At 46.4% G+C, this 25,320-nt stretch overlaps 1 protein-coding gene across 1 annotated transcript in view; it reads left to right on the top strand.

Annotated features, from left to right (window-relative positions):
• LOC144752426 (uncharacterized) overlaps positions 1 to 25,320 on the top strand; it is a 1,170,660-nt gene that overhangs the window by 486,011 nt on the left and 659,329 nt on the right. The window contains exons 22-24 of the mRNA XM_078640356.1: positions 7,332 to 7,385; positions 10,553 to 10,597; positions 13,371 to 13,424. Of these exons, the coding sequence (XP_078496482.1) occupies positions 7,332 to 7,385; positions 10,553 to 10,597; positions 13,371 to 13,424 (153 nt within the window). The remainder of the gene's footprint in view (positions 1 to 7,331; positions 7,386 to 10,552; positions 10,598 to 13,370; positions 13,425 to 25,320) is intronic.

The raw sequence follows: 25,320 nt of genomic DNA, 5'->3' as shown, positions 1-25,320 counted from the left end.
GGCCAAGCCGCCAGGGCCGACCGTAGCCCACTTCCCTCTCTGTCTGCACGCCCATCCTCTCCTCAGCTACCAGAGCAGCCTGGAGTGCACTCATCGACAATCCCACTCTCTGGCAGCCAGCAAGCGTCCAGGAGGCTCCCCACGAACACAGCTCAGGGTCGTGCACTGTAATATTTGTTTCAAGCTGACTACAGGAGCCAATATGTAGGTTTTGGGCATGATTACTGGGCAGGCCAGCCAGGAGCTCAGAGGCTCAAGTCCTGTCGGCCCTTTTGCTTGGCCACGCCCCTATGTTTGGTTGCCTTTTACCTCCGTTGGCAGGTACCAATCTTTTTGTAATGAATGCCTCCATTTTATTAATTTATTAACCATGTGTTGGTCTGTCTTATTTCTCTGTTTTATGGCCCTCTCCTGTGGTTGGTAGGCTCTCTCCCTCTGTTGACTGACCCCTTCTCCCTTGGTTGATCTTCTCACTATCTCTGTTAGTCATTTCTCTCCCTTTATTGACCATCTGCTAATGTTGGTTGGCCTTCTACCTTGGTCAGCCAGCCCTATCCAACAGCGACTTCATTTCCTCAGTTGGTTGGCCGATGGTTTCTCTCTCTCAACTATTCATCAATTTCTGTGGACCAACCTTCTTCCTCTGTTATCCTACCCTCTCCCCTGTTGGCTGCTCCGTTCCCTCTCTGAGATAGACATCTGCCTTTGTTTGCCAATGATGTCTCAATGTAAGAATTTTTCCTCTGTTGGGCTTCCCTCTTTCAAAGATTACTTCCGAAGAGTAACTTTACTCGAGAGCACAGCCTGCTTTGAAAGCTGATCTGATGGGTATCCTCACACTAACTGGATAGACGGTTGAAATGGCACATAATCCTACCCTCTGCACACACAATGTAAAACTATGGATCCTTTTAATTGTAAGATTGAAAGGTTTATTGCCTGAAGTATATACATAGGTTTGTAATAATACACTTGTATAGATTTACTGACTATTTTAGCCCCACAGTGGTAAGGTAAGAAAAAGCTTAGACCAGCAAACTTTGCAGCCAGGTCCCTTTCAGAAAATTAGATAACACTGGTTTTATTTATTCAGAGTTGTAGATTGAATCACAGAGGGTCACAGCTGTGTCAGGGTGGGTTGTGGCCTACCTGTGTAAAGGGAAGAGGCATTCTCTTCTGAGTGCCTGATGGCTCTGCCACTGGAATGCTCTTTCTTCAAGCATCCAGCTCCTTCAGGGAACTTACCCAGAACTCAAGGGAAGGCTCCCTTGTCCATAGGATGACCAGTGGGTTGCTGTTTGTCTTTTCCCACCAATCAAAAAATAATATTTTTTTGCCAATGTCCACTGCTCTCCAAAAATGACAGTCCTTATCATCAGGTGCTATAAACTGACATATTGACTTAAGACATGGATGACCATATGGTCTGACTGTGTCAGGGAGATTACAGACATGCGTAAGTGAGATCTACCCATCAGTGAAAGTAGAAAACTGCATTAATTCGTCCTCACAGAAGAGAAGTATGACCTTCCATGGCAGGCCATGGTACTTCTAAAGCTATCTGTCAGACTGCTGTAGAGCTTGAAGCTTCTAGGTGTTAAACTGCTTCGAAGTTCCCAATATTGACTCCTGCTCTTCATCTATGCTGTCCCTAGATAAATTCTGGGTGGATGTTATCCCTGCAGCTCATCCCACTGGGAATAACCATGCTACTCAGTATGCTCTCCAAGCGCAGAAAGGAGAGGGGAATTGGGCCTTACAGTTGTACCTCAACCAAATCGATAAATCCTCTCTGAGGAGGCGGACTGCCATCGCAGGTCAAAATACAGTTCTGATAGAATATCTTCTCATCTCCTGGTAGCTAGCAAACAGGCAGCAGGCAGTCCCCACAATTTTAAAGTAAAGAACACAACACAATAAAATTCTCAAACCAATTTAGAAAAATTTAATGAGCAGCAAGACCCCAAGGTGATCAAAATAGGTTAAGGGAAACTGGAGGTCTGAATTTTTATGGGTGTAAGGCAAAGACAGCCTAGAAAAAGTCAAGCTCTATGAACAAACAACCGTAAGTGGTGGACCAGCATCTAGGGGCAATTTCAGGCTATCCACAATGCAGCGGACGTCAGATACACCAAGCGGGTTGTCCTGGTCAAAGGTTTTGCCTTCAGACTTGGGGCTTGCTTTATAATATGGCAGGCAGCCCATTTCTACATCAAGGTGATGGAGTAAATAACTAGATCATCCTGACTGAGGTGCTGCCTGCCAAACTGAGAAATTACTGGCAAGCAAGCAGTCATTTATTAAAGCATTTGTGATAATCCTGCCAACATGATGGAGCCGTTGCACCAAACTGGTTTCTGTTTTCTTTTCAGAAAGAAAATGGAACCTCGTCATGGCAGTCCTCTTGCATGTCGAGGGGAGCATTTAGCAAGTTTCACTGCCCCTTACCACCAGGGTTTTTCTGGCAGCGATGGGCAGTAAAATCTGACCTCTAATTCCGACCATCTAAATTAGGTGGACAAAATTAGAGGTCTGCCTCAGACTGTCCTTACTCCAGAGGGCTGTCTGAGGGGTTTAATCACGGCAGAGATGGAGTAGTGAGGGGTTTAATCATGGCGGAGAGGGAGTAGTATCCACTGTGATTTAACCTACTCCGCCTGCATATAAATTTGGCAGGGGGACCATTATCTTTCCAGTACAGATATAAATCGGCCCCTTAGTCTCTTAATGTAGGGATAGCTTATTCTGATGTTAATGTTATCGTTATTTCTATAGTGCAAACTAATACCCGAAGGTGTCCTGGCGCTGCATACAATATCCTATTAGACCGTAAAAAGCCAGTTTTAAGAGATTTCCTGAAGTCCAGATGGTTTGTCAGGCACCTTAGCTGCAAGGGAAGATCATTCCATGCCTTGGATGCTCCCAGCACGAAACTTCTTCCCCCCCAGTTGGACCTCTTTATAGAGGGCACTGATATCAGTTTGGATGTGGAGGAGCGCAGTGGTCTGCCTGGAACATAGGGTTGAAATTTTAGTTTAAGATAAACAGGTCCATTACCTTGAAGGGATTTATGGACCACACAGAGGGCTTTGAATGTGACACGTTTTTTAACAGGCAGCCAATGGAGCTTTCTAACCTCAGCCGAGATAGAAGCATGCTTGGGTAAGCCGGTGAGTAATCTGTCAGCTTGCGTTCTGCAGGATCTGAAGTTTCTTCATCATGCCATCCTGAATATTAAGATATAGACTATTGCAATAGTCCAATCTGGACATAGCTAAGGCAGTGATAACTGTTCGTTGGCTGTCTTTAGGTAGGAGGGGAATGATTTATTTACAGGATCTGAGAACAAAGGTCATAGCAGAAATCACCGAATTCACTTGGTCCTTAAAGCTAAGTTTGTTATCAATGTAGAATCCAAGATTCTTAACTTTCCTAATCGGAGTTGGCAAAGGACCCAGTATGTCTGGCCACCAAGCCGGGGTCCAGAAATTTGGGTCATTGCCAAACAAAACCACCTCAGTCTTGCTGGAGTTTAGTTTAATCTATATACCAAAAAATCGCCAATGCTGCCTATCTTGATTTACTGTATATTTTTTCCATCCCACCTTCGAGTAAAACATAAAGTGAGGGGACCCTAGTTTCTTGAGTCAATCCTTTGTTTAATTTTCTTTTACTTCATTAGAACTTTTTTTGATAATTTTTTATCAAATTTATACATTTCAAAAACACTTTTTACACACATTATATGCAAAACATTCTATACAAAAAACATCAATCCCTCCTGTCATTCACACTCATTCACACAGCCTGTACCCGATCAGATAAGGATTTAAGTAGTTTCCAGGCAGTATCTTTGATTTCAATCTCTTGTAAACGGTCCAACAATAAAACATGGTGGACCGTATCAAAGGCCGCTGATAGGTCCAACATGATCATGGCCGCTTTACCTCCTTGATCCAATATTAACCTGATTTCTTCCGTGGATTTCAATAAGGCAGATTCAGTACTGTTACCCCCCGGAAACCATACTGAGTGGGGTCTAATACCTGGGCCTCTTCCAAAAACAGACTCAGTTGAGAATTCATAATTTTTTCTGTGATTTTAGCAGGTAGTGGGAGTCTGGAAAAAGGCCTAAAGTTGTTTGAGTCTTTGGGATCCAGTTTTTTTTTTTTCAGGAGGGGTACTATGGATGCTTTTTTCCATACATTGGGAAAGTACCCTTCCTTAAACATAGCATTGATAATAGAAGTCAGAGTAAGCATGACTGGCTCTGGTGCTAGTTTGAGTATATAAGGGAGGCAGGGATCAAATGGGGAGCCTGATTTAGTTGCCATCAGAAGCTTAAAAACCTCTGTACCAGTGACTGGAGCAAATTTATCCAGCTTAGGACTAGAACATTGTGACCAATTCAAATCTACTTCTTGAGCACCGCTCTCTTGACCGCAGGCCGCTGGGCACCAGGCCTCTCTCCAGCTAAGTCTCCTGCAGGGACTAGTTCTTTTTAGTCACCTGGGACCTCTTGGAGTCTGAAGTCTTTCTACTGTTGGTGCCCATGAAGCAGGTAAACCATTTGACCTTTGTAAAGGAGTTCCCGCCCCTAGGTGCAAACAAGATTTAGTAGTCCTTGTGGGGGTCCTGTTCTTCCAGCAGAAGCCAAGAGGTGGGAGTCTGGATTCTTCTTCCAGCAGTGCCTTCTTCAGACAGGATGTTTACAGATCCAGGAATGTTCTGGGGAGGTGGTGGTGGGGATGCTGCAATTATCCTGTGCACTAGCCTTGAATGATTTCTACTGTCTGGCCATAACAATTTTCTTCCATTCCCCGTACCTCCTTTTGGAGCTCTTCCTCTTTGCCTTACAGTAAACTGACCCAGGAGTCCCAGCTTCAAGATAGTGGGACCCAACTTCCACCACGCAGGCCTGTTGTCACCTTCTTGGCTACTGCTCTGACATGGCCAAAACTGATTTTACCTCCTACTGTGGCAGGAGCTTAACTGTCTAGCAGGGTCCTGCGGATGAACTGAATAAGGCCTCTTTGGCATCTCCAAGTCACACGAGGTAATGCTAAAGCTGCCAGGTGCTCAGCCAGCTGTTTATTTCAACTCCCAGATAGCTAATCCCTGACAAACGGTCAGCAGTTAACACCCATTGGCCTTTCTTGGGCACAGAGGAAACCATTTCCAAGGATGTGTATTCCATCTCTGGAAATGTAATGAGTAGGGGTGGATGGAAAGTTTCATTCCTCCCACAAAATTAGCAGAGTTTCAGCCAAATTCTGTCAATCCCAATGTGACTGAATTTTACTCCCAAAAGACTCCAAAAAATGTGAGCTGACGAGCGAGATTTTGGCGTCACCTAGCATGACTTTCTAATTGCGGCAGTCTCAAGCGGTCACCATCAGAGAGCTGACGCTCGAGTAGATTTGCTGGCACTCGAGTAGATTATGTATGGTGCTGTTCGTGCTAATTTTTCATGGCTGGTTGCGCTGCCGGTGGTATATTGCAGCCTGTTGGCGGAACTGCGCTGAATCTTGTGGAGATTTTTTGTAACTCCACAAAATTCTGTGAGTTCTGATCACCCCTAGTAATAATGGCAGAACTGGTTTTAAGCCACTTCTAGCTCAGGCAGCCTAAAGTACATTTTACAAAGTTACTTTTCTGCACAGGTCATTACATATCTGACTTCATCCCTAAGTCAGATTTTAAAAGCTAAACAGAAAGAAAATTTGAAGCATTTTCCACTGCACTTTCCTTAGTGGAGGTGGATTATAAAGATTTTAAACCCAACAAGGCCTAAAAAGACTAGCCTGGCCTAAAAGAGCTTTTGAATTTTATTTCATGAGAAGGGCACATTAACATCAATATGCAGTATGTCTTGTTTTTATATATTGCAAAAAGAACAATCGATGGACAGAATGCAGAACCATGTCATACATTCACCCCAGTACAGAGATCTGGGCCTAAATCCATCGTATTTTTCCTCCCTATGCCATTCCAGTTTGAACCCGGCCATATGCAAATCAGTCTTGACCCTGTGCCCAATGGGAACAGCACAGACCGAACTACCAGGCCAGGTCCTCCCTGGACTGGAAACAAGGATCCTAGGACCAGTCTCGGGGTTTCACCTCTCATCATCCAGGATAGCTTGACTCCAGTGGCATGGAGAGCACGGGACCCACGTCTGGGCATACCCGTCCCACTCGGGGTGACAAATGCAAAAAGAACAATTGATGGACGGAATGCAGAGCAATGTCATACATTCACCCCAGTACAGAGATCTGGGCCTAAAAAGACTAGCCTGGTCTAAATAGTGAAAGAGCTTTTGGATTTAATTTCACTGAGAAGGGCACATTAACTTCAATATGCAGTCTGCCGTGTTTTTTTTATTTTTATATATTAGCACCCAACCCTGTAGGCTTACAAGGCACTTTTAGGGGTGACTTCAGAGTATATAAAAAAACTCTTTTCCTACATGGCAAAGGAATGTTCTCCTACCATGTGTCACTGCAGTGCATTTAAACTGCAGCCTAGCCAGATCACAGTGGTGCTCCTGGCAGAAATATATGTTTTATCATATATGGAGGTGTTGTAAATACACATTGCAGGCCACATGTGACATTTAACTTTCTATGCAATATCACTTAAGTCAACATTCACAGTTGACTTGTAGGGGAGGAAATTCCAGTGTCGAGCACATGATTTAGATGGGCGGCACAGGCACTTTACTGCTGGTTAGCAATGGTAAAGTGTTCAGGGTCCTAAAGCCATCAAGAACAGGGTCCAGAAAAAGGTGAAAAGGCTAGAGCGACCATGGAGAAAGGGCAGATTTGCAACACCATTTCATTGATCTTCTCCTCATTTTCGGGTTTGTATCATTTAATAAAGATGAGGGACACATGCATAAATGAGATGCCAACATCAGCTTTGAAGATGACTGAAGACTGCCCACTGGTCGCCTCCACAGGGATTTCAGAAAGGGGCTATTTTGAGTTGTAAAATAATCCATTCAAGGATGGCACTTGTGTACAGACTGGGGACCACAGGTGGTGGTATTCTGCAGGTGAGGTCAGACCTGGCTCTTTGAATTCTGCAATGCATGTGGTCCTTTCATTCATCAGTCACATTCCATCTCATATTGCTGTACATCCCTCTGTCTCTGGTCAGCCAGTTTCTATCACCTTTTGCAGGTACCGTTTTCATTGGTTTTGCCCAGACTGCTTTCCAGAAACTTGTAGATGTTGTCACCTGATATCTGAGCGGCTGTCTCTTTTCTATCTTCCAAACACCTGTTGCATTTCTAGGTTTTGATGTCTGGTTTCTGTGTCTTATTTCAGGGGCAGCCAGGTCCTCCGGGATCCAGAGGGGATCAAGGTTTGCAAGGTCCGGTGGTAAGTCTTTGAATTACTTCCTACTTTTATAGATTCATGGGTTCAGTGCAGTTCTTTTGGTGTCATTAAAGTTGAATCGATTAAGTCTTTCCTTTTGGTGTAACCTCATGGATGTTTGTAGCCATCACACGTGACTCAAAACAATGTAAACAAGGTAGCATCAACCATGTAAATTTGCTGAGTCTACCCCCCAGAGGTTTCAGCATGCAGAGGCTTGTATGTACGCCTGTGCTGAGACTGCACCCTCATGGTGACTGCAGTGTCCAGGAGCGAGGGGCAGGCTGAAGGGAAGACTGCTGTATCCAGGCTTCACCTTATGATGTGGAGTCCTGTACAGACAGTTTATGGCCTGGTGGCCCACATATAACCCCAGTGTCTCTGGTTCAGTGTAAGCTGCAACTGAGGAAATAAGAGAGACACCCACTTGAAGCGTTCCTCATGCCCTAACTGAGCATCTCCATTTTATCATAATGGCTCGCATTCCTGCACTTTTCTGTGTTAATGGGTTAGATAAAGCCACATTTCCTAGAGATCTGTCTGAAGATCTCAATAAGTTGAGGCCTCAAGGCATTGTGATTGGCTGGTGCCTACCCAGGAACTAGCCCACTTCCTGTCATGTCTGATACTCCCATCAGACACAGACTGATCTGGGGAAGCAGCCATGCCGTGGGATGAAGGGGGCATGGACAGCAGATTGTAAGAAGATCAAGCACGTGTCCATCAGAGACGGATCCTCCGCTCAGCCGGCAGCGGTTGAGCCGTCTAGACGAGAGACCGTTCTGCAGACTGATCTGACCTCTCAGGAACTTCCCCACAGGCATATGGGATTAGTCCGATGGGGAAAATGGACTTTCCGTCTAACGTTAAATAATCTACATTGATGGGCGATGCCCTCGGGCTTCAATCCCAATGAGTCGGGTCCTCTGGGACAGCGCTCCCCGCACTCATCATCCAGCCATGGCAACACAGAGGATGTCCTGGCTGTTCCACAAGGCTACCTACGGGTTCTGCATGTCTCGACTTTGAGGCCTCGACTGAGGTTTGCGTGGCCTACTGCGCTTAAAAGAAGAGGCTATGAAGAGTTCGAAGGGGAGAGCCTCCCTGTTGTCTCTTGACACCCTGATGCATGATGCACAGTTTGCCTTTTTGAAGTGTCTGTTGTGTAAGTGTCAGGAACGCACCAGAAACCACCACCTTAGTCTGGCCTTGATTGGATGTACGTAGATCAGAGGTTGGATATACAGAGTTCAGTGACAGCTACCCGCCTACCCAGAACCACACGCACGTCCGCAGGTCAGGATCAACAGCATCAGTGCTACTAAGCCAGTAGTGGAAAGAAGGGAGGTCGTAAACATCAGGATTGAGTGAACTGACATAGCTGAATGTGTCCTGCAGGACAGGATCGAGGTACACAAGGAAAGCTGTGTGTGTCCTGCATCACAAGTTCGAGGAGGTCCACGGGAAGAGCTGTGTGTGTCTCCTACAGGTCAGAATAAATGTACAAGGGAAGTGCGATGTGTGCCATGTAGGCTAGGATCAAAGTATGCATGAAGTGCTTTGTGTATCCTGCAGGTCAGAGTCAAGGTACAAATGAGTAGCTGTAGCTGTGAGATTGTGTGTGTATCCTGCACATCAGGGGCCTGTTACGTGGGAAGAGCTGTGTGTGTCCTGCAGGTCTGGATTTAACTGTATTGGAAGAGCTGTTTGAGACCTGCAGGCTAGGATCAAGGTACATATGAAAAGCTGTGTGTCCTGTAGGTCAGAATCAAGGTACGCAGGAAGAGCTGTGTGGGTCCTGGAGGTCTGGATTTAGCTTTATTTGCAGAACTGAGTGTTGGTTCCTACAATGGACTAGCATGGGTGCTGCAGGACACGATTGACATGCACTGGCAGAAATATGTGCACGCCCCTGTACTAGAAAAGTAGGGTGTCCTGTAGGTCAGAATTGAGGTACACTGCCGAAGAGTGTATGGCCCCACATACCACAACTGCAAGAAGGCCTGCTTGAGTTTGATTGTATGGTGGGTGTTTGAGCAGTGGTTTTTCAGGCACGGACTGAGATATGTTCAAAGACGTGAGTGTGGGCCCCAGCACAATCCCAGCAGGGTGGGCTTCATCTCAGGATAGAATAAGGTCACTGGTTCAAGCACCGGACTAGGAGGGGGAGCAGAGGGTGCAGTGATCAGTAGCCTTCTGTACGTGCCCCAGTACTGCAGTGGAACTGGCAGGGCGGCCTGCGGGATTGAATGGCCATGCTTTGGTACAGCTGTGTATGTACAACAGTGGGTTGGCGAAACGGGGCTGCGACCCGGGACTAGGGTGCATTGGTAGAGATGCAGTATGGGCTGGACAACTGGAGGATTACCGAGAGATGTTTCAGGACAGAATTGGGGTGCACTGGTACTGCCAGCGCTGTGTGGGTCTGGATGTTTTCACTGATGGGTTACCAGGTGCCAGTGCTGCGTGTTGTAGCTTCTAGGACTTCATTGTTTAAATTAATTATTTTATTTCCGTGAAACAACCTACCTTGCAGCTTTATACGAATAGCGTTTGTTTGGGGGCGTCCAGAGCCGGCTGATCTGCTTGTCACCAGAAACCTACAGTTTATAATGTGATAGTGTTATCGGTGGATAGTGTCACTCCTCGTCACTGAGGGATGGGATACTGAGCCTCAAAACCTCCCACTGGTCAGCCTAGCCTCTGTCACACGCTTATGCACTCTGCCTGCACTGTCTGAGATGCACTCTCTCTGCTCATGTACACTGACTGTGCTGTCTCAGATGCCCTCTCTCTGCTCTTGTACTCCCCCTGCACTGCCTGAGAGGCCCTCTCTCTGCTCCTGTACATTGGCTGCACTGCCTGAGAGGCCCTCTCTCTGCTCATGTACATTGGCTGCACTGCCTGAGAGGCCCTCTCTCTGCTCATGTACATTGGCTGCACTGCCTGAGAGGCCCTCTCTCTGCTCATGTATATTGGCTGCACTGCCTCAGAGGCCCTCTCTGTGCTCATGTACTCCCTCTACCCTGTTTGAGATGCCCTCTCTGTGTTTATGTACTTCACCTGCGCAGTCTGATGTGATCTCCCTCTGCTTATGCACTTCACCTGCAGTCTGAGAGGCCCTCTCTCTGCTCGTGTACTCACCAGTCTGTGTGTCCCTTTCTTCCAAGGGTCTGATTGGATCCCCTGGCGCCGTTGGACATCCTGGAGAGTGGGTAAGAAATGTTATCTCATCTTCTACCTTATTTTATGTATACCATGGCGACGACAGTTAAGGGTGGGGGAGATGGGGAGGAAGACTCACCTACAGTCTGTGGTATGGGGTACAAAGGAATCCAGGAAGCGATAGTGTTGATAAAATAACTTATTTATTAAGTAAGTAACAAATACATATAATATTAGATAAGGAGCTGATTGATTGATATGTAGGATAACCCAACAAATGCTATCTTCCCTTCTAAGGCAGAAATGAAGAGGAGATATTGCGAAATGATTATCACAGGGAAATGTGTCACGAGCTCCTCATCTCATCTCACAGAGCGCTTTCTTGATTTCAAGGCCTTCCCAGCATTAGAACCATATTGGGATGCAATTGAGAAACCATTAGATCGTAAGCTCTATTTTCAGCTTAGGGCAGGAACCCTACCTTTAAGTTCATTCACCGCAAGGTGGACAGGGAATACAGAGGATAAATGCCCTAAGTATAAGGACAAGAAAGAGTCGATAAGCCACTTCTTGTTCATTTGTCCTTTATATGTAGCAGCACGTGACAAATGGATAAAACCAATATGTCGTCAAATTGGCTTACGGAAACATGATGAGGCACTGAGATTACTGTGTACTGATCCTAGCCTCCCAATTGCTATTGCAATGGCAAAGTTTCTGAAATGGGCATGGGTAATTCGACTGAAAGAAGATTGTTAGTAGCAAGGGATGATGTGTATATTATGATATGGGGTCTGCCTCTGGCGAAATTAACTGAGTCTATGTGATAACTAGATGAATATTGGCTATATCTTCCATCCCCTATTTTTAAGAAAATTCGACATAACCTCGTGGTGTTTAATTACTGTTAAATTACTTTTAACATTTTTTTAAATATTTATATAAATGTTTTTTTTTTTAAAGTGATTGTGTATTGTGAAAACTGTATGTTTGTGATACTTTTATGAATAATTGTCGAATAAAGTTTGGAAATTGAATTGATAAGGAGCTCACAGGATAAGCGACTGATAAGAACCAAATCCAGCATTCAACTGCCCTTAAACTAACTAAACTAAACATGACATAGATACAATCCTACTAGGCATAGATAAGATTTAATTAAAGAACAAACTTCTTAAAGAAGCTGACCAACTTACTTACTACACAGTCCGTATTCTAGAATGTTCTTTTGTTTGATGGTGGATGACTTGGGCTCGAGGCCTCTTGTGACATCACACGCTTGAAGGTTCCATTACCGTGAAGTGGGAACCCCGTCCGAGACACCTTGTGAAGCTGTCTGAGGGCGCACATGACAGGGCACAACCCATCATCTCTCTGGTGGCCTTTTCACTGACATCGGTAGCTAGTGAAATGCCAGGACGTCGGAAATCGACCAGACAGTGTCACATACACATCTGGGCTCTTCCTGGAGGTAATGCCTGGGGCAGTTGCAGCCAGACGTGGGGAGCAGACATGGAGGCATTTATTGCCATTTGAAGACACTTATATCAATTGGGCTCACTCAGGAAGCTAAAACGTCGTCACAGGGTCCACTTCACCCACCCCCCGCCCCCCTCCTTAAAATACTTCCTATCAGCAATGACGTTCTTTTACTAAGTGCGGCAGGAAGTGAGTGTCTCGTCTCCTTAACCCGAGTAGACTCTGCGACCTGGCCGCAGTCATCCACTCTTCGGCCTCCATATTCTCAGAGCTGGAGCTGGAGTTACTTTGTATGAATTTATAGAATTTCACAGCGCAAAAGCCCCAGCCTCACCCGGCGCCTCACCTTATGTCAGTGAGATGGGTGGATGGCCTGTCGGACCGGCTGGGTCTCACTCTCTAGGAGCTTTGCTGAAAATGTGTTTGGATCATTTGCTGGGTGGGTTGATCACTGGCTGCTGCAGTGAATGATCCCTGTGTCACTCGGCAGGAATTGTGTGGATTCCACCGTTTTTCACCATTCCACCGGCCGTATATTATAATAAGTACATAACATACAGGACGCTGTCATGTAACGCACGATAAACTGCAGGTCTGCGGGGACCATATCCACAAACAGGTGTTTACATGTGGTGGCTGCGAGACGCATGCTAACATTTAGCGTCCGCTGCAGAAGCACCGAGGCCTGCGGACATTCAAACATTCCCTGTCTTAAGAATTTAAAAGGGACTGGAGGGGCCGGTGGTACCAGTAAGGGTGTGCTCTCTGGAAAGGGTCGAAACGCATGAAACAGTCGTCCTGGGGCAGAGTTAAGAAGATGATATGTGATGTTAAAACTTCCTATAGAGGGCACTTACACCGATTGGTTTCTTGGCACTGTAAGATCTCAGCTACAGGACGTGGCTTAACATGGCTTTGGCATGTGAGAGGGTCCAACATGGGTGATGGATCGTCTGCTGTTACCAAGGACAAAGCAGTGTTGTGCCCGGGTTACGGGTCGTCATGCGTGGTCATTAGAAGTGGATTTGGCTGAAAGAATGTGTTAATGCACCCATGGCAGATTGAATCTGGTGCACAATATTGTCTGGCTTGAACAGGCTGTACACCTGCTGAAGGTCTCCGAGACCCAGGGCTGACCGGCCATGCTTGAATACCGCCATTAGGTTATCAGAAGCCACTGTGGCTTTATTGAGGGGCCGGCGATGGGCCGCACCCAGCTCACCCCAAGTTGCTTCTGCTTTTGAAGGCTGTGGCAGCCGCAGCTAGAGATCCCCTACATTACAAGCAGTGGACCACCCCAGGGCATGTCTGACACACACTCATTGGTTCTCTCTTTGTTTATAGGGGAGAGCAGGCCTGCACGGAGAGAAGGGGGACCTCGGACCCAAAGGCGACAAGGTACATTGGTAATTCTATTCTTGAGATGGGTGGGGAAGGCTAGTGGTGTGTGTTTTAGTTCAGTAAAAATGCAGTAACATGCCTGAGGTGTCAGCGTGAATCTGAGCACAGTACACTTCCACAAGTATGCCTGACAGTGATAAGCAGCAGGGATTTATGTGGCTGAAAAAAGTGAAGGGGTCTTTAAAAGTGACATCAGCTGTCTAATAAGGGCACTGCTTGAAGGCGTAAACTAATTTTTCTCTGATGACCATAGTATTCCTCTTTGAGCCTTCTGTTATTGCATCTAGATAGAAAACACAACAACTGACATGTTCCTAAAACTATACAGGACATTTGGATTTGCCAATGATCGTTAGCTGTTTAAGATAAATGAGTTAAAACATTTTGTTGTAAATAATATTGTGAATACTTAAATTCTGAAACTGTGAGACTGTGAATTAAACACTACTGAATCATGTGGAAGAGGTAGTGGTCTTGTGAGTGCCTAAATCACTCCTGTTATGTCCACTCTGTTTGACATGCACACAATTTTTCTCTCCACATTTCATCCATCTGCATGTCTTGCACCTCATCCCTTTCCTCTTCAGCACCCTCTTTTCACTTTCACCTGATTGCACTTCCTCACATCATCTTCACTTCACCACTCACCTGTAAGCATTGCATTTTCTTTTACTTTTGCCTTGTCGATATTCTGGAGAACTGTGTACCTCTTTCACTCACATTTGCACTTATTGAACTGTAAATTGATTTGGTGACCATTGCACCATGGACTCTGCAGAAGGACCAAGGATTGGAGGACCAACTTTTTGATCCGCTGACCGGCATTGTGAGAAACTCACTCTCCCTTCAGCCTCGATTCCAGAGTTCTCAATCTTGACCCGTTTGTGGTGTGACCGGTGCAGCAGCACCTGGTGCTGACCTTGTTGGGGTAGGGGGCTGTTTAGAAATAACTTATGCCCGTTCTGGTTGCTACTGACACAGGGGTTATTGGAGGGGGACAGGACTGCCCTATCCAGCCTGCTTTGCGGCTCCTTGCCACCACCGTCATCCAGCTGCGCCAGTAGGCGCCTTAAATCCCGCGCAGGGCTCCTGCAGCACGGGACGCCCGTTCTGGTTGCTGCTGTTGCTGGGGATATCGGAGGGGACCAGGACTTCACTATCCAGCCTGCTTTGTGGCTCCTTGCCACCACCGCCATCCGGCCGCACCAGGAGGTGCCTTAAAACCCGCGCTGGCCTCCCGCAGCGCGGGACAGCCATTCTGGTTGCTGCTGACGCTAGGGATATCAGAGGGGGACGGGACTTCCCGATCCAGCATGCTTTGTGGCTCCTTGCAGCCACCGCTATCTGGCCATGCCAGGAGGTGCCTTAAAACCTGCGCAGGGCTCCGCAGCGCGGGATGCGTGCCGGCCGCGCCCGGTCGAAGGGCGGGCCCTTCCTTGCCCGGTCATATCCAGGAAGAGGCAGGGCAGGGCCACCCCCCCTTGACACCAACTTTATAATGCTGACTTGTGGATAAGACTCTCTTGGCTTAATCATCGTTTCCCTGGATCCGTAATTCCAAAAAGTACTTTTTTGCATTGACCTATAAGAAATTAATTAGTCCAACCACAGCAGGGATTATAGTGGTCTATTGGTAGGAGCCAGGCAGGGGAACCAGGAAAGTTCATACTTTCGATCCACTGGAACACATTTGATAGCCATTCTGTATTGTACGAGCCTGGGAAGTATCTGAGACATTTTTTGACAATATTATCCTGATTATTGGCCAATCAACTTTTAATAATTTCCCTTGTTATCGCTAACTGTGCTCTTTGACCGTATTGTGGCTCCTCGCTCTTGTTTTCATAGCTTTTATCTGTTTAAATTGCACTTAGGTGTTTCTAGCCTGATTCTAGTGAGGTGATTGCATCCCGGTACTGCCAGGGTCTAATAATGGGACAGCTCACCTGCACAGCCAAACAACTACCCCGTCCCCAAGTTACCATTTCTTCCCCCATGCCACCAAACTCAATTGATAGTATGCTACAGGGGGCTATAGGCATGGTAACTACCGTAATAGAGATGACCGAGAGGTGCTTGTCCGGTGTCTGAGGTATCCACTTCTCAAGTTGACACCCCTGTGTCTACATCTAGGGCAATTGAGTACCTCCCATCCCCACGGCAAGAAGTTCCACCTAAGCCAGTAACTTGCCAGGGCAGAACGATCACTAGTATGCCAAAGAATGGGAAACGCAAACAAGCAAGTGAGGCAGGAGCCAAAAGAAAGGAAACCATTGTGGGACCAACAATTAGTGTCGAGGATGTAGTTAACCCAGAGGGAGTAGTAGGACACATCATCAACACTCAAACAGACATGGATGGTCTTTCTTGGGTGCGGAATCTGGTAGCGGACCTACAGGGCAAGTTGAGAGCCATTGTGAAGGAAGAACTTGCTCCCCTACTAGATCGCATAGATAAAGTGGTAACAAGGGGGGACAGCAGGCAAACAAACACTAGTGTAAACAGCACTCACGTTTTAAAGAGGGGGAAAGATTTTAGTTGTCATACAGATAGCGTAAGTCCGACTTCCTCAGATAGGCCTGGTGCGCTGAGGTATGTAGACCCCAATAGCTTATTGGGTTCCAGTTTGTTAGATGGCCATAGTAATCAGATAGGTAAATCCATTCTGACCCCTATCGAAAGGCTCAGTATATCCAGCAGGCCCAAGACAACATTATTGTCATTGGCCCCAGGAGCTCTAATTATGAGGATAGGAATAACAACCCAGCATTTCACAAGAAGGGTTTAAACAAAAACAGCCCCACTCAAATAGTGTCTAGGGAAAGCAGAGAAGGGTTGGGTGTCGAGGAGGGAACAGCGAGAAGGCCTGAAGTAGCGATTCTGCCTACTATAAATTTACCCCATTCTTCACTTCTCTATGTGATTATATTGACAGAAGTACCAAAAATTAAAAATGACCTGCGGGAAACACAACTGGACCTCAGGAACAAATGCCTCTTCTGGTTGGCAAGGTACAGCAGTTCCCTTACGATAGGGCAGGGGAGATCTCAATAGTTCGCAGAGTTGGCTGGGTGTAAAAGAGACAAAAAACAATGCAAGGGGATTGTGTAGTTATTAATTTTAGAAATCCGCTGACAGTTCACAGCGTAGTAAGCCAGAAACCTTGCCCCCAGGAACCACCTTCAGGGGTTAGGGTCTATCCATTGGACTATTTTTACTTCCACTGACATATTTAACCTAGGGTCCATAATACAACCGATTTAGGTTGGTGGCCACTGGAATATCAAAAAGTGGGCCCACTCCCTAGACCCTTGCTATTCAATATACCAGTAACAAGTAGATTCGGGGCTCTAGAAGATGTGGATTGACACGCAATGACAGGGGGGCCAGCCCATGGACCCAGATGCTCGGGATCTGGAAGGGAACTAGGGGAGTATAGCAGCTGCAAGTTGAGCCAGACCACTCGCTACGGGGTTGGGGCAGATCTAAAGGACCTGCAAACAGCAACACAACAGATGGCTACTGATGTAAAGGGATACGGGTAGAGTCGCTTGGAATACCAACTGCTCCTTTCCCTGCCCTCCCCCCCAAGCTATAGCTTATTGAGAGAAGGTGCTCCCATGGAATTAAGATGTTTTACCCTCGGCCGAGCTGGAGGATATTCAATCTCCCAATACTTATACTCTTGATGCCACTTTTGACAAGTGCAATCTAGGCAACAAGCTGAGGTTTCTATCCTGGAACATTACCGGTCTAAAAAGCAAACTGCCCTGTCCCGATTGGGGGCTTTTTGTGGACCAATATGAAGTGTGCATGTTTCCGGAAACTTGGGCAAGGGAAGACACTGCAAGGGCAGGGTTTGTAACATTCAATGTACCCGCGATTTCGGGGGAAGAGGCAGACCATCTGGGGGCTTATGTATTTGATTGATTTGATTGAAAGATTTGTAGAGCGCACCAATGCCCTGGGGCGTCTTGGCGCTTGGTCGAATGTACAGAGTCTGGATCTGCCCAGTTGGCAGAGCGCATAGACCGAGAAGAGCCAGGTCTTTACGGCTCTCCTGAGATGGGTTGCCACGCATCTGGGCTGTACAGTGGAACAGTTGAACCCCCTGTCTAATGGCATCCAGTGTGTCACACTTACTTTCTCTCCCAAATTGAAAATAGCTTTTATCAATCTTTATTCTCGACCCATAAGCTTCAGCCACGAATCCCCGTCCTTTGACCAATTAAACACCTTCATTACTATGTCCCCACAAATAAAATACATAAATAAATAACTTACTTATAGGTCTAAAAGCACCTGCTACAGAGTTCCATGTGAGTCTAGCAGTTTTCAGGCAGCAATAAAAATGTCAAGATCACTCTGGTAATTAATGTTCCTGATAGAGAGGGATGGTGGTTTGTCTAGTGGCAGTTTTGACTTGTCATAAACTAGCTCACACGGTTAATATGGCTGCTGCAAAAAACATATACCATGCAGATCACAGTACTGTATTTGGTATGAATATCTCAGTTGAGATCCTTTTTTTCTTGCATTTCATAAGTTACAGTCCTTTTTAAAAAAAAATCTTTTTATTGAAAAACAGGACTTGAAAATCAGCAGGAATGCATACATTAGCAGTGATGATAAAACGATAACACAAGGCAGGGATATGTTAAGAAGCACATAATCAAGCAGTACAGTAATCACCGTTCCTCTGCTCGTGGCCCCAGTGGTCCCATCGTCAAGTTACAGTCCTAATATAGCACTGTGACCTATGAACTGTCATCAAAGAGCTTCATACAAACTGCATGGTATAGGTTAGAACTTTGTTTCCCCCCAGTCTTTCATTATCCTAATGTTACTAAAGAGGTTTCGTTTGGGTAGGAATTCATTCTTATTAGTAAAGCCAATGCCAACAGCTTTGGTATCCTGAGTTTGGGCTTCTCCAGATCAAACACTCTTACAAAATGGCTACCAACATGTGAAAACTACACCTTGTAATCCCTTTTGTCTTATGTTGCATTTCCTGTAGACTGATTCACACACGTATGATTCATTGTCTTTTTATAATGTGTGTGTGATGTAACGTGCACTGACATCCTACACTGATATGAGTAGCTCTAAAAAACAAAATGCGTGTAAGGGAGGGGCTATGGAGAAAGGAGGGGCACTGTTGGGGGGTGGTGATGAGGTAATACGTGAAGAAGGTGGTCATTGGAGGGGCACTAAAAAGATTGTTGCACCTGGCGCCACTAGCACTGAAGCTGGCCCTGACAACAGTAATATGCTAAATGGAAATTGTTTTTAAAAAAAAGACATCTTGGAATTAGCTAACACTCTTAGGGAGTGCAAAACCAAGTAAAACATCTGAAATATAAACAGGAACTAAATTGCTGACATTGATTACCTTAACGTTTTTCATATTAATTCTTCAGAAAAAGATCAGTTTTTTGTCAGTAAAGCTAAGAACATGAATATAGGGCCCAATACAAACCAGTTTCAAAGTCTGTTTCTAACTACTACCGGTTCTGAGACCCAGATGGCTCCCTCCCACTTAAAACATAATAGGCAGCAGCATCAGAACTACATCTATTGTTGTTAGATGCAAAGGTCTTCTGGATTCACATGTCTCCATTATCCCATCATCTGGAGGCAGCACTAGAATTACCTTCCTCTTTACCAAAATTGATACGGTTAGACATGATGTTAGGCCTTTTCCTATGGTCCTTCTGGCAGTCATTGGCTACTGTGCAGTAACTGGTTAGGTTGACTTTAATCATAGATGCTTCCACGGCCACTTACTCTTCCACTCATGCCAAGGTACAGAATATTCCCTTTTAGCACTTTACTTTCTCAGGATAGTGGGATCAAGCAATGAAAGGCTTACTCCATGAGATGGTGCAAGGTAAGATACTGAGAAACAGTTGATACTTAGCAATAACACATAGTAACTTGAATGCAGGCAGTTATTTACATTGAAAACAAATCTTTGAACTTTATTACATGTACATAAAAGATTCTACATTATCCAGTATTATGGGTATCTTTCATAGATTCACATGCCTGAATCATTCCCCGTGGCGGGAGTCCCCGGTACATAAATAAAGTAATGACATATAGACATATATACTTAGTAATGGGCCAGAGGCCTCTCATTAGTAACATACCCATGTCCTTTTGTAAAAAGGACTAAACTTTGGCCAAGAGCCAATCAGCTATCACCACCCTCTAGAACCTTCCTGGAAGGAGCTCTGGTCCCTCAGATTTTCTACCGCACGTCGTGCTAAGGGAGTCTCCACTGAGCTCTGCTCAGTTTTCCTTACTTCTCTGGATTTTCCAGTTCTTTTCTCACAGAATTTCTTCAGTTGTGTGGGGTTTTCAGTTTACCATGGCTTATACTCCTAAAAAAGGACTTTTTAGACCTTGTGTCTCTTGTAACAAGAAGAGGCTTCATGTAGATAACAAGCATAAGGATTGCCTTTATTGTCTCTACCCAGACCACTCTGCTAAGGATTGTAATGTCTGTCGGACCTTTCAAACAAAGACCCTCAAGGACAGAGAGGGGCACCTGTTGATATGGCTACAGAGACTGAAGGATAAAGACCAGGCAGTCTCTTCAGGTGAGAGTGAGTGTTCCTTCAGGAGTCCACATTCCTCTCCTAAAAGACCTAGAGTGACATCCCCAGGACCGTCTTCAGAGCCACCTCAAAAGAATACGCTGAAGTCTTCAGAGGTTCATTCTAAGGTCTTGCCTGTGAAGGTTTCTCCTCCGGGCTCTGCTTCCACCTTTAAGAAACCCTTCACGACCTCTTCAGCGCTGCCTGTGACAGCGTCGACAGCGACCATCTCCACTTCTGTGGGGTCCTCTTCATTATCCACGTCGACGTCTACAACATCTTCATCGTCGACGGGTAGGTCAGTTTCATCTATTATAAAGATAAAGACATCATCGTCGGCGCTGTCGTCGACGAGCGCTTCCACGTCGATGAAGTCCACATCGTCGTCGACAAAGACATCATCAACGTCGATGAAGGCTCCGTCGACGCCATCGCCGTCGCCAAAGTCGTCTACGAGATCGTCGCAACCATGGACGACATTGTCGTCGTCGACGACACCATCGACGATACCTTCTGGATCAGTTGTCGACGTCCCTCCGTGACAACCACCCCGTCGATGGGCTCGACGAAGACACAGGAACCTATCTTGAAAAGTGCATATGTTCGCTTAAAAATTACTAAGCGCACTCTGACACCGGATCTAACCTCTCCGAGCAGAGTCCAGGCTCTCCGAGCAGAGTCCAGGCTTTACCACCTGCGCATCTTCTGGATAACGAAGACTCGGATGAGGATTCTATGTTCCAGACAGCTACTAGCCCATCTGAACTGCACGTAAAATTTCATGAGAGTTCAGATTATGAAGAACAAGAGCAGGACGAACAAGTGGATTACCAGGAGGAATTCCAGCCTCCACCTCCTCCTCAACCATGGTGTGTCTTCCTGCGTCCATAGTCATGGATCTACAGTTCTTGATTGCGGACTACAAACAGAGGTTTCCCCCTACTCCTCCACCTTCAGTGGTTACGCCTCCGCCTAGACCTCGGCCTCCGCCTCTAGTGCTTCACCCGGATCCTGCTCCTGCACAGCATCCTCCATCCTCAGATGATGAAGAAGAGGAGCAACAGCAGGAGGAAGGGGAACTCAAGGACTCACATGACGAGTGGGATGATTACGTCATTCCGTGTCCAGCATCTCCTGTGCCAACGCAAGCTGATTCGCCCCCGGAGGACATTGGGGGATTCCATAATATCCTAGAAAGGTCGGCTTCGCGTTTCAAGATTCCACTAACTACCCAACAACAAGACTGCTTCCTTTATGATTTCAAGGAACCGTTCAAAAAGACTGTTAGGTCCATACCTATCATAGAATACATTTGGACCCAAGGGGTTAAAATCATACGAAACCCTTCTTCCTTGCCCCCGGTTCTGCCCAGGCTGGACAAGAAATATAGGGCTCCAGACACGGCTCCAGCTTGCCTTATTGGCCATCCCAAGCCGGACTCGGTCATTACCCAAGCAGTGCAAATCAAATCCTTCGGCTGCTCTAACTGCGCCACCGGATAAGGAGGGACGAAAACCGGACAATATTGGGAAGCGGTTTTCTTCGATGTCCGCGCTGACAGTGCGTGCTGCAAACTCCATGGCACTGTTAGGACATTACAATCGTCAAATGTGGGCTGATATCGCCCCATATTTGGGATCATTGTCGGAGGAAGAGAAAGAAGTGGCAAAAAAGATTCTCTTAGAAGGCGAGCGCTCAGCCTCAGAGCTGCGGTGCTGAGACGTCAAGGCTGGCTCAAAGCAGCTACCTTCCGGCCAGAAGTGCAAACTAAGGTGCTTGACATGCCTTACAATGGACAACTTCTATTTGGAGCACATATAGATGAGGCGCTTCAAGGTATTAAAAAAGATACCGATACAGCGAAGGCACTGGGTACCCTCCAGTTTACAAAACCTCCCTTTCGTGAATCCAGAGGGAGAGGCCAATCTTCAAGAGGAGATTTTCTAGGTTACCGGTCCTCGTACAGCTCAAAACAGCAGTACAAACCCCAATATCAGCAAAGACAACAACAACAGTCGTCCTACACGAGGTCTTCCTTTCGTGGCAAAGGAGGAAAAACGAACACAGCCAGAAGACTATCACTTCTCCCTGTCACAGGTCTCCACTTCTTCTCTACCTTACAAGATTGGAGGAAGAATCTCGTATTTTCTACAAAATTGGAAACGGATCCATGGGTCCTTCAGCTAGTTCAATTCGGTCACTCTCTGGAGTTCATAGAAACCCCGCCTCAAACTCCTTCTCGCCCAATGCTCCACAAGAATTTACATCGGCTGCAATTGGAGTTATCACTTATGCTCCAAAAAGGTGCTATAGAAAGAGTCCCTCGCGATCAGAGAGGCAAGGGGTTCTACTCCCAATTCTTCTTAACTCGGAAAAAAGAGAATAAATGGAGACCTATATTGGACTTAGGAAACCTAAACAAGTATCTCAAGAAACAGTCATTCCGTATGGTGTCCATTCAGGAGGTGCTTCAACTCCTCAATGGGAACGACTTCATGGTGTCTCTAGACCTTCAAGACGCCTATTTTCAAGAGCCTATCCACAGAAATCACAAGCAATACCTCAGATTCGCTGTGGCAGGCAAGCACTACCAGTTTCGGGTGTTGCCCTTCGGCCTGAAGTCGGCACCACGCATTTTTACAAAATGCCTGTCTCCAGTAGCAGCGTACCTCCGGCAACAACATCACCAAGTCTTCCCATACTTGGACGACTGGCTAGTCAAGGCTCCTTCTTTTGCAGGCGTGATCAAGTCCTCCAACGCCTGTCTTCAACTTTTCAACGACTTGGGCCTTTCTCTAAATCGAGACAAATCCGTCCTTCAGCCTTCCCAGCACCTCACTTTCCTAGGCACTGTCCTAGAAACGGCTCAGAAGAAAGCATTCTCTTCACAAGAGCGTCAATCCTAGCTGGCTTCCTTGGCGGCCCGTGTACGAACCAGAAGAACACTCACGGTGCGCCTTTACAAGTCCCTGCTAGGGATGATGTCTTCTTGCATCCTGTTAGTTCCACACTGCCGTCTTCATATGCGTACTCTTCAGGAAGCGCTATCCAGTCAATGGATCCAGTGTACAGGATCATTCGAGATGTAATCCGAGTGACGCCTCCCATGGTAAAAGCAATACAGTGGTGGATTCATCCACAGAACCTTACACGAGGTATGCCGTTCCTGCTTCCAGTCTTGCCGCATATTATAACAGATGCGTCCCTGGAAGGTTGGGGAGCGTTCCTCCAAGAACTCAGAATCAAGGACAGTGGTCCCCTGCCGAAAAACAACTGCACATATACCTTCTCGAGTTAAGAGCGGTTTACCTGGCGCTTCGAGTGTTCCTGCCTCGGATCAAAAACTCCCCAGTGCTTGTGAGAACAGACAACACCACCACAATGCACTATATCAACAAACAAGGGGGGACTCGGTCTCTGACCGTGTCTCGCGAATCTCAAAAGATCTGGAACTGGCTACTTCTTCACAACATTTCCCTTCGGGCGGAATACGTCCCTGGAACAGACAATATCCTTGCAGACTCACTGAGCAGACAGCGCTCTGTGTGCCACGAGTGGGAGCTGGACCACCAAATTCTCAGTCACATCTTCTCTCGATGGGGCAAGCCTCACCTGGATCTGTTCGCAACCAGACACAATGCCAAATGCCAACATTACGCAAGCTAACGTCCCCAGAAGGGGTCTCTAGAGAATGCATTTTCGATTGCATGGTTCAACGCCTTTGCGTATGCATTTCCTCCATTTCCCCTGATTTCCAGGGTCCTCAGGAAGCTGAAGGTGGAACATTGTACCCTGATCTTGATAGCTCCAGCGTGGCCGCGCCAACACTGGTTCACGATGCTTCATCTCCGATCGCTGGAACCGCCGATCCCATTGAAGCTGTGCCCCAATCTCCTCACAATGAACCACAGACAAGTCCAACATCCGTATCCAGCATCTATCAGATTATCGGCTTGGCTCCTGAGTTCAGAGAATTCCAGAACTTAAACATCCCGCCAGACTGCAGAGCTGTTCTAGCCCGGGCTCGGGCCGACAGTACCAACAAGACGTATTCCCTAAAATGGAAAAGGTTCTGCTTGTGGTGTAAATCGGTGAAAATACATCCCTTTTCTTCATCACTGGCAGAGATCTTACCTTACCTTCTTCATTTGGCAAACTCTGGTCTGGCTCATGCTTCAATAAAAGTTCACCTGGCTGCCATATCTCGTTTCAGACGTTCCACAGCTGGTACTTCCCTCTGGTCCAGCAGACTCACAATTCCTTAAAGGTTTGTTCAGGACATTTCCTCCGGTGAAGTCTTTACCGCCTGCCTGGCAGCTGAACGTTGTGCTTGCTCAATTAATGAAGCATCCCTTTGAGCCAATACACAATGCGGATATCAAATATCTTTCCCGGAAAACGGCTCTTCTATTGGCGCTTACCTGAGCGAGAAAAGTACGCGAACTCCAAGCCTTTTCAATTCAAGACCCTTTCCTCCAATTCAGGCTGGACAGAGTGATTCTGAGGACTAATCCTAAATACATTCCAAAAGTCCCATCTGACTTTCACCTTAATGAGCCTATTCTACTGCGGTCCTTCTTCCCGAATCCACATTCCGCAGCAGAGAGGTCTGTCCACTCTCTGGATCTCAAACGCTGTCTGAAGTTCTACATACACAGAACAGAGACATTTCGAAAATCTAACCAACTTTTCGTTGCCTATAGCAGACCTAGGAAAGGTCTTCCATTGACTAAGCAGAGCATTTCACGTTGGATCTCTGCAGCTATTGCTTTCTGTCATCAGCAAGCAGGACATCCTCTGCATTCCAAGGTTCGTGCTCATTCCACTTGAGCAGTCTCAACCTCCATGGCGCTCTTTGCGGGAGTGCCCATCATTGACATCTGCAGAGCAGCGACATGGAAGACGGCTCATACGTTCACCAGGCACTACTGCTTGGATACTGAACTTATGAAAGATGCAGCAGTGGGACAAGCTGCGCTCCGTCATCTATTTCACTAGAGGTGAGCCTTCTCTTTCATCCCACCTTCCTACTGTCTACTTGCACATTTCTCTCTACTATTGCATTTTGGTACCTTTTGCATTCCACAATTGATATGTTATTATCTAGTGAGATTTACTGTTGTACCATTCGAAATGTGCTTGTTATTGCTCGCTACTCTGATTCAGGCATGTGAATCTATGAAAGATACCCATAATACTGGATAAGGAATACGTTACTTACCTGTAACTGCAGTTATCCAGTATTGGTATCTTTCATAGATTCACATGCAACCCACCCACCTCCCCTGGAA

Source organism: Lissotriton helveticus, chromosome 5_1 (genome assembly GCF_964261635.1).
Source record: "Lissotriton helveticus chromosome 5_1, aLisHel1.1, whole genome shotgun sequence".
Lineage (NCBI taxonomy): Eukaryota > Metazoa > Chordata > Amphibia > Caudata > Salamandridae > Lissotriton > Lissotriton helveticus.
This window is presented reverse-complemented; position numbering and strand designations above follow the sequence as displayed.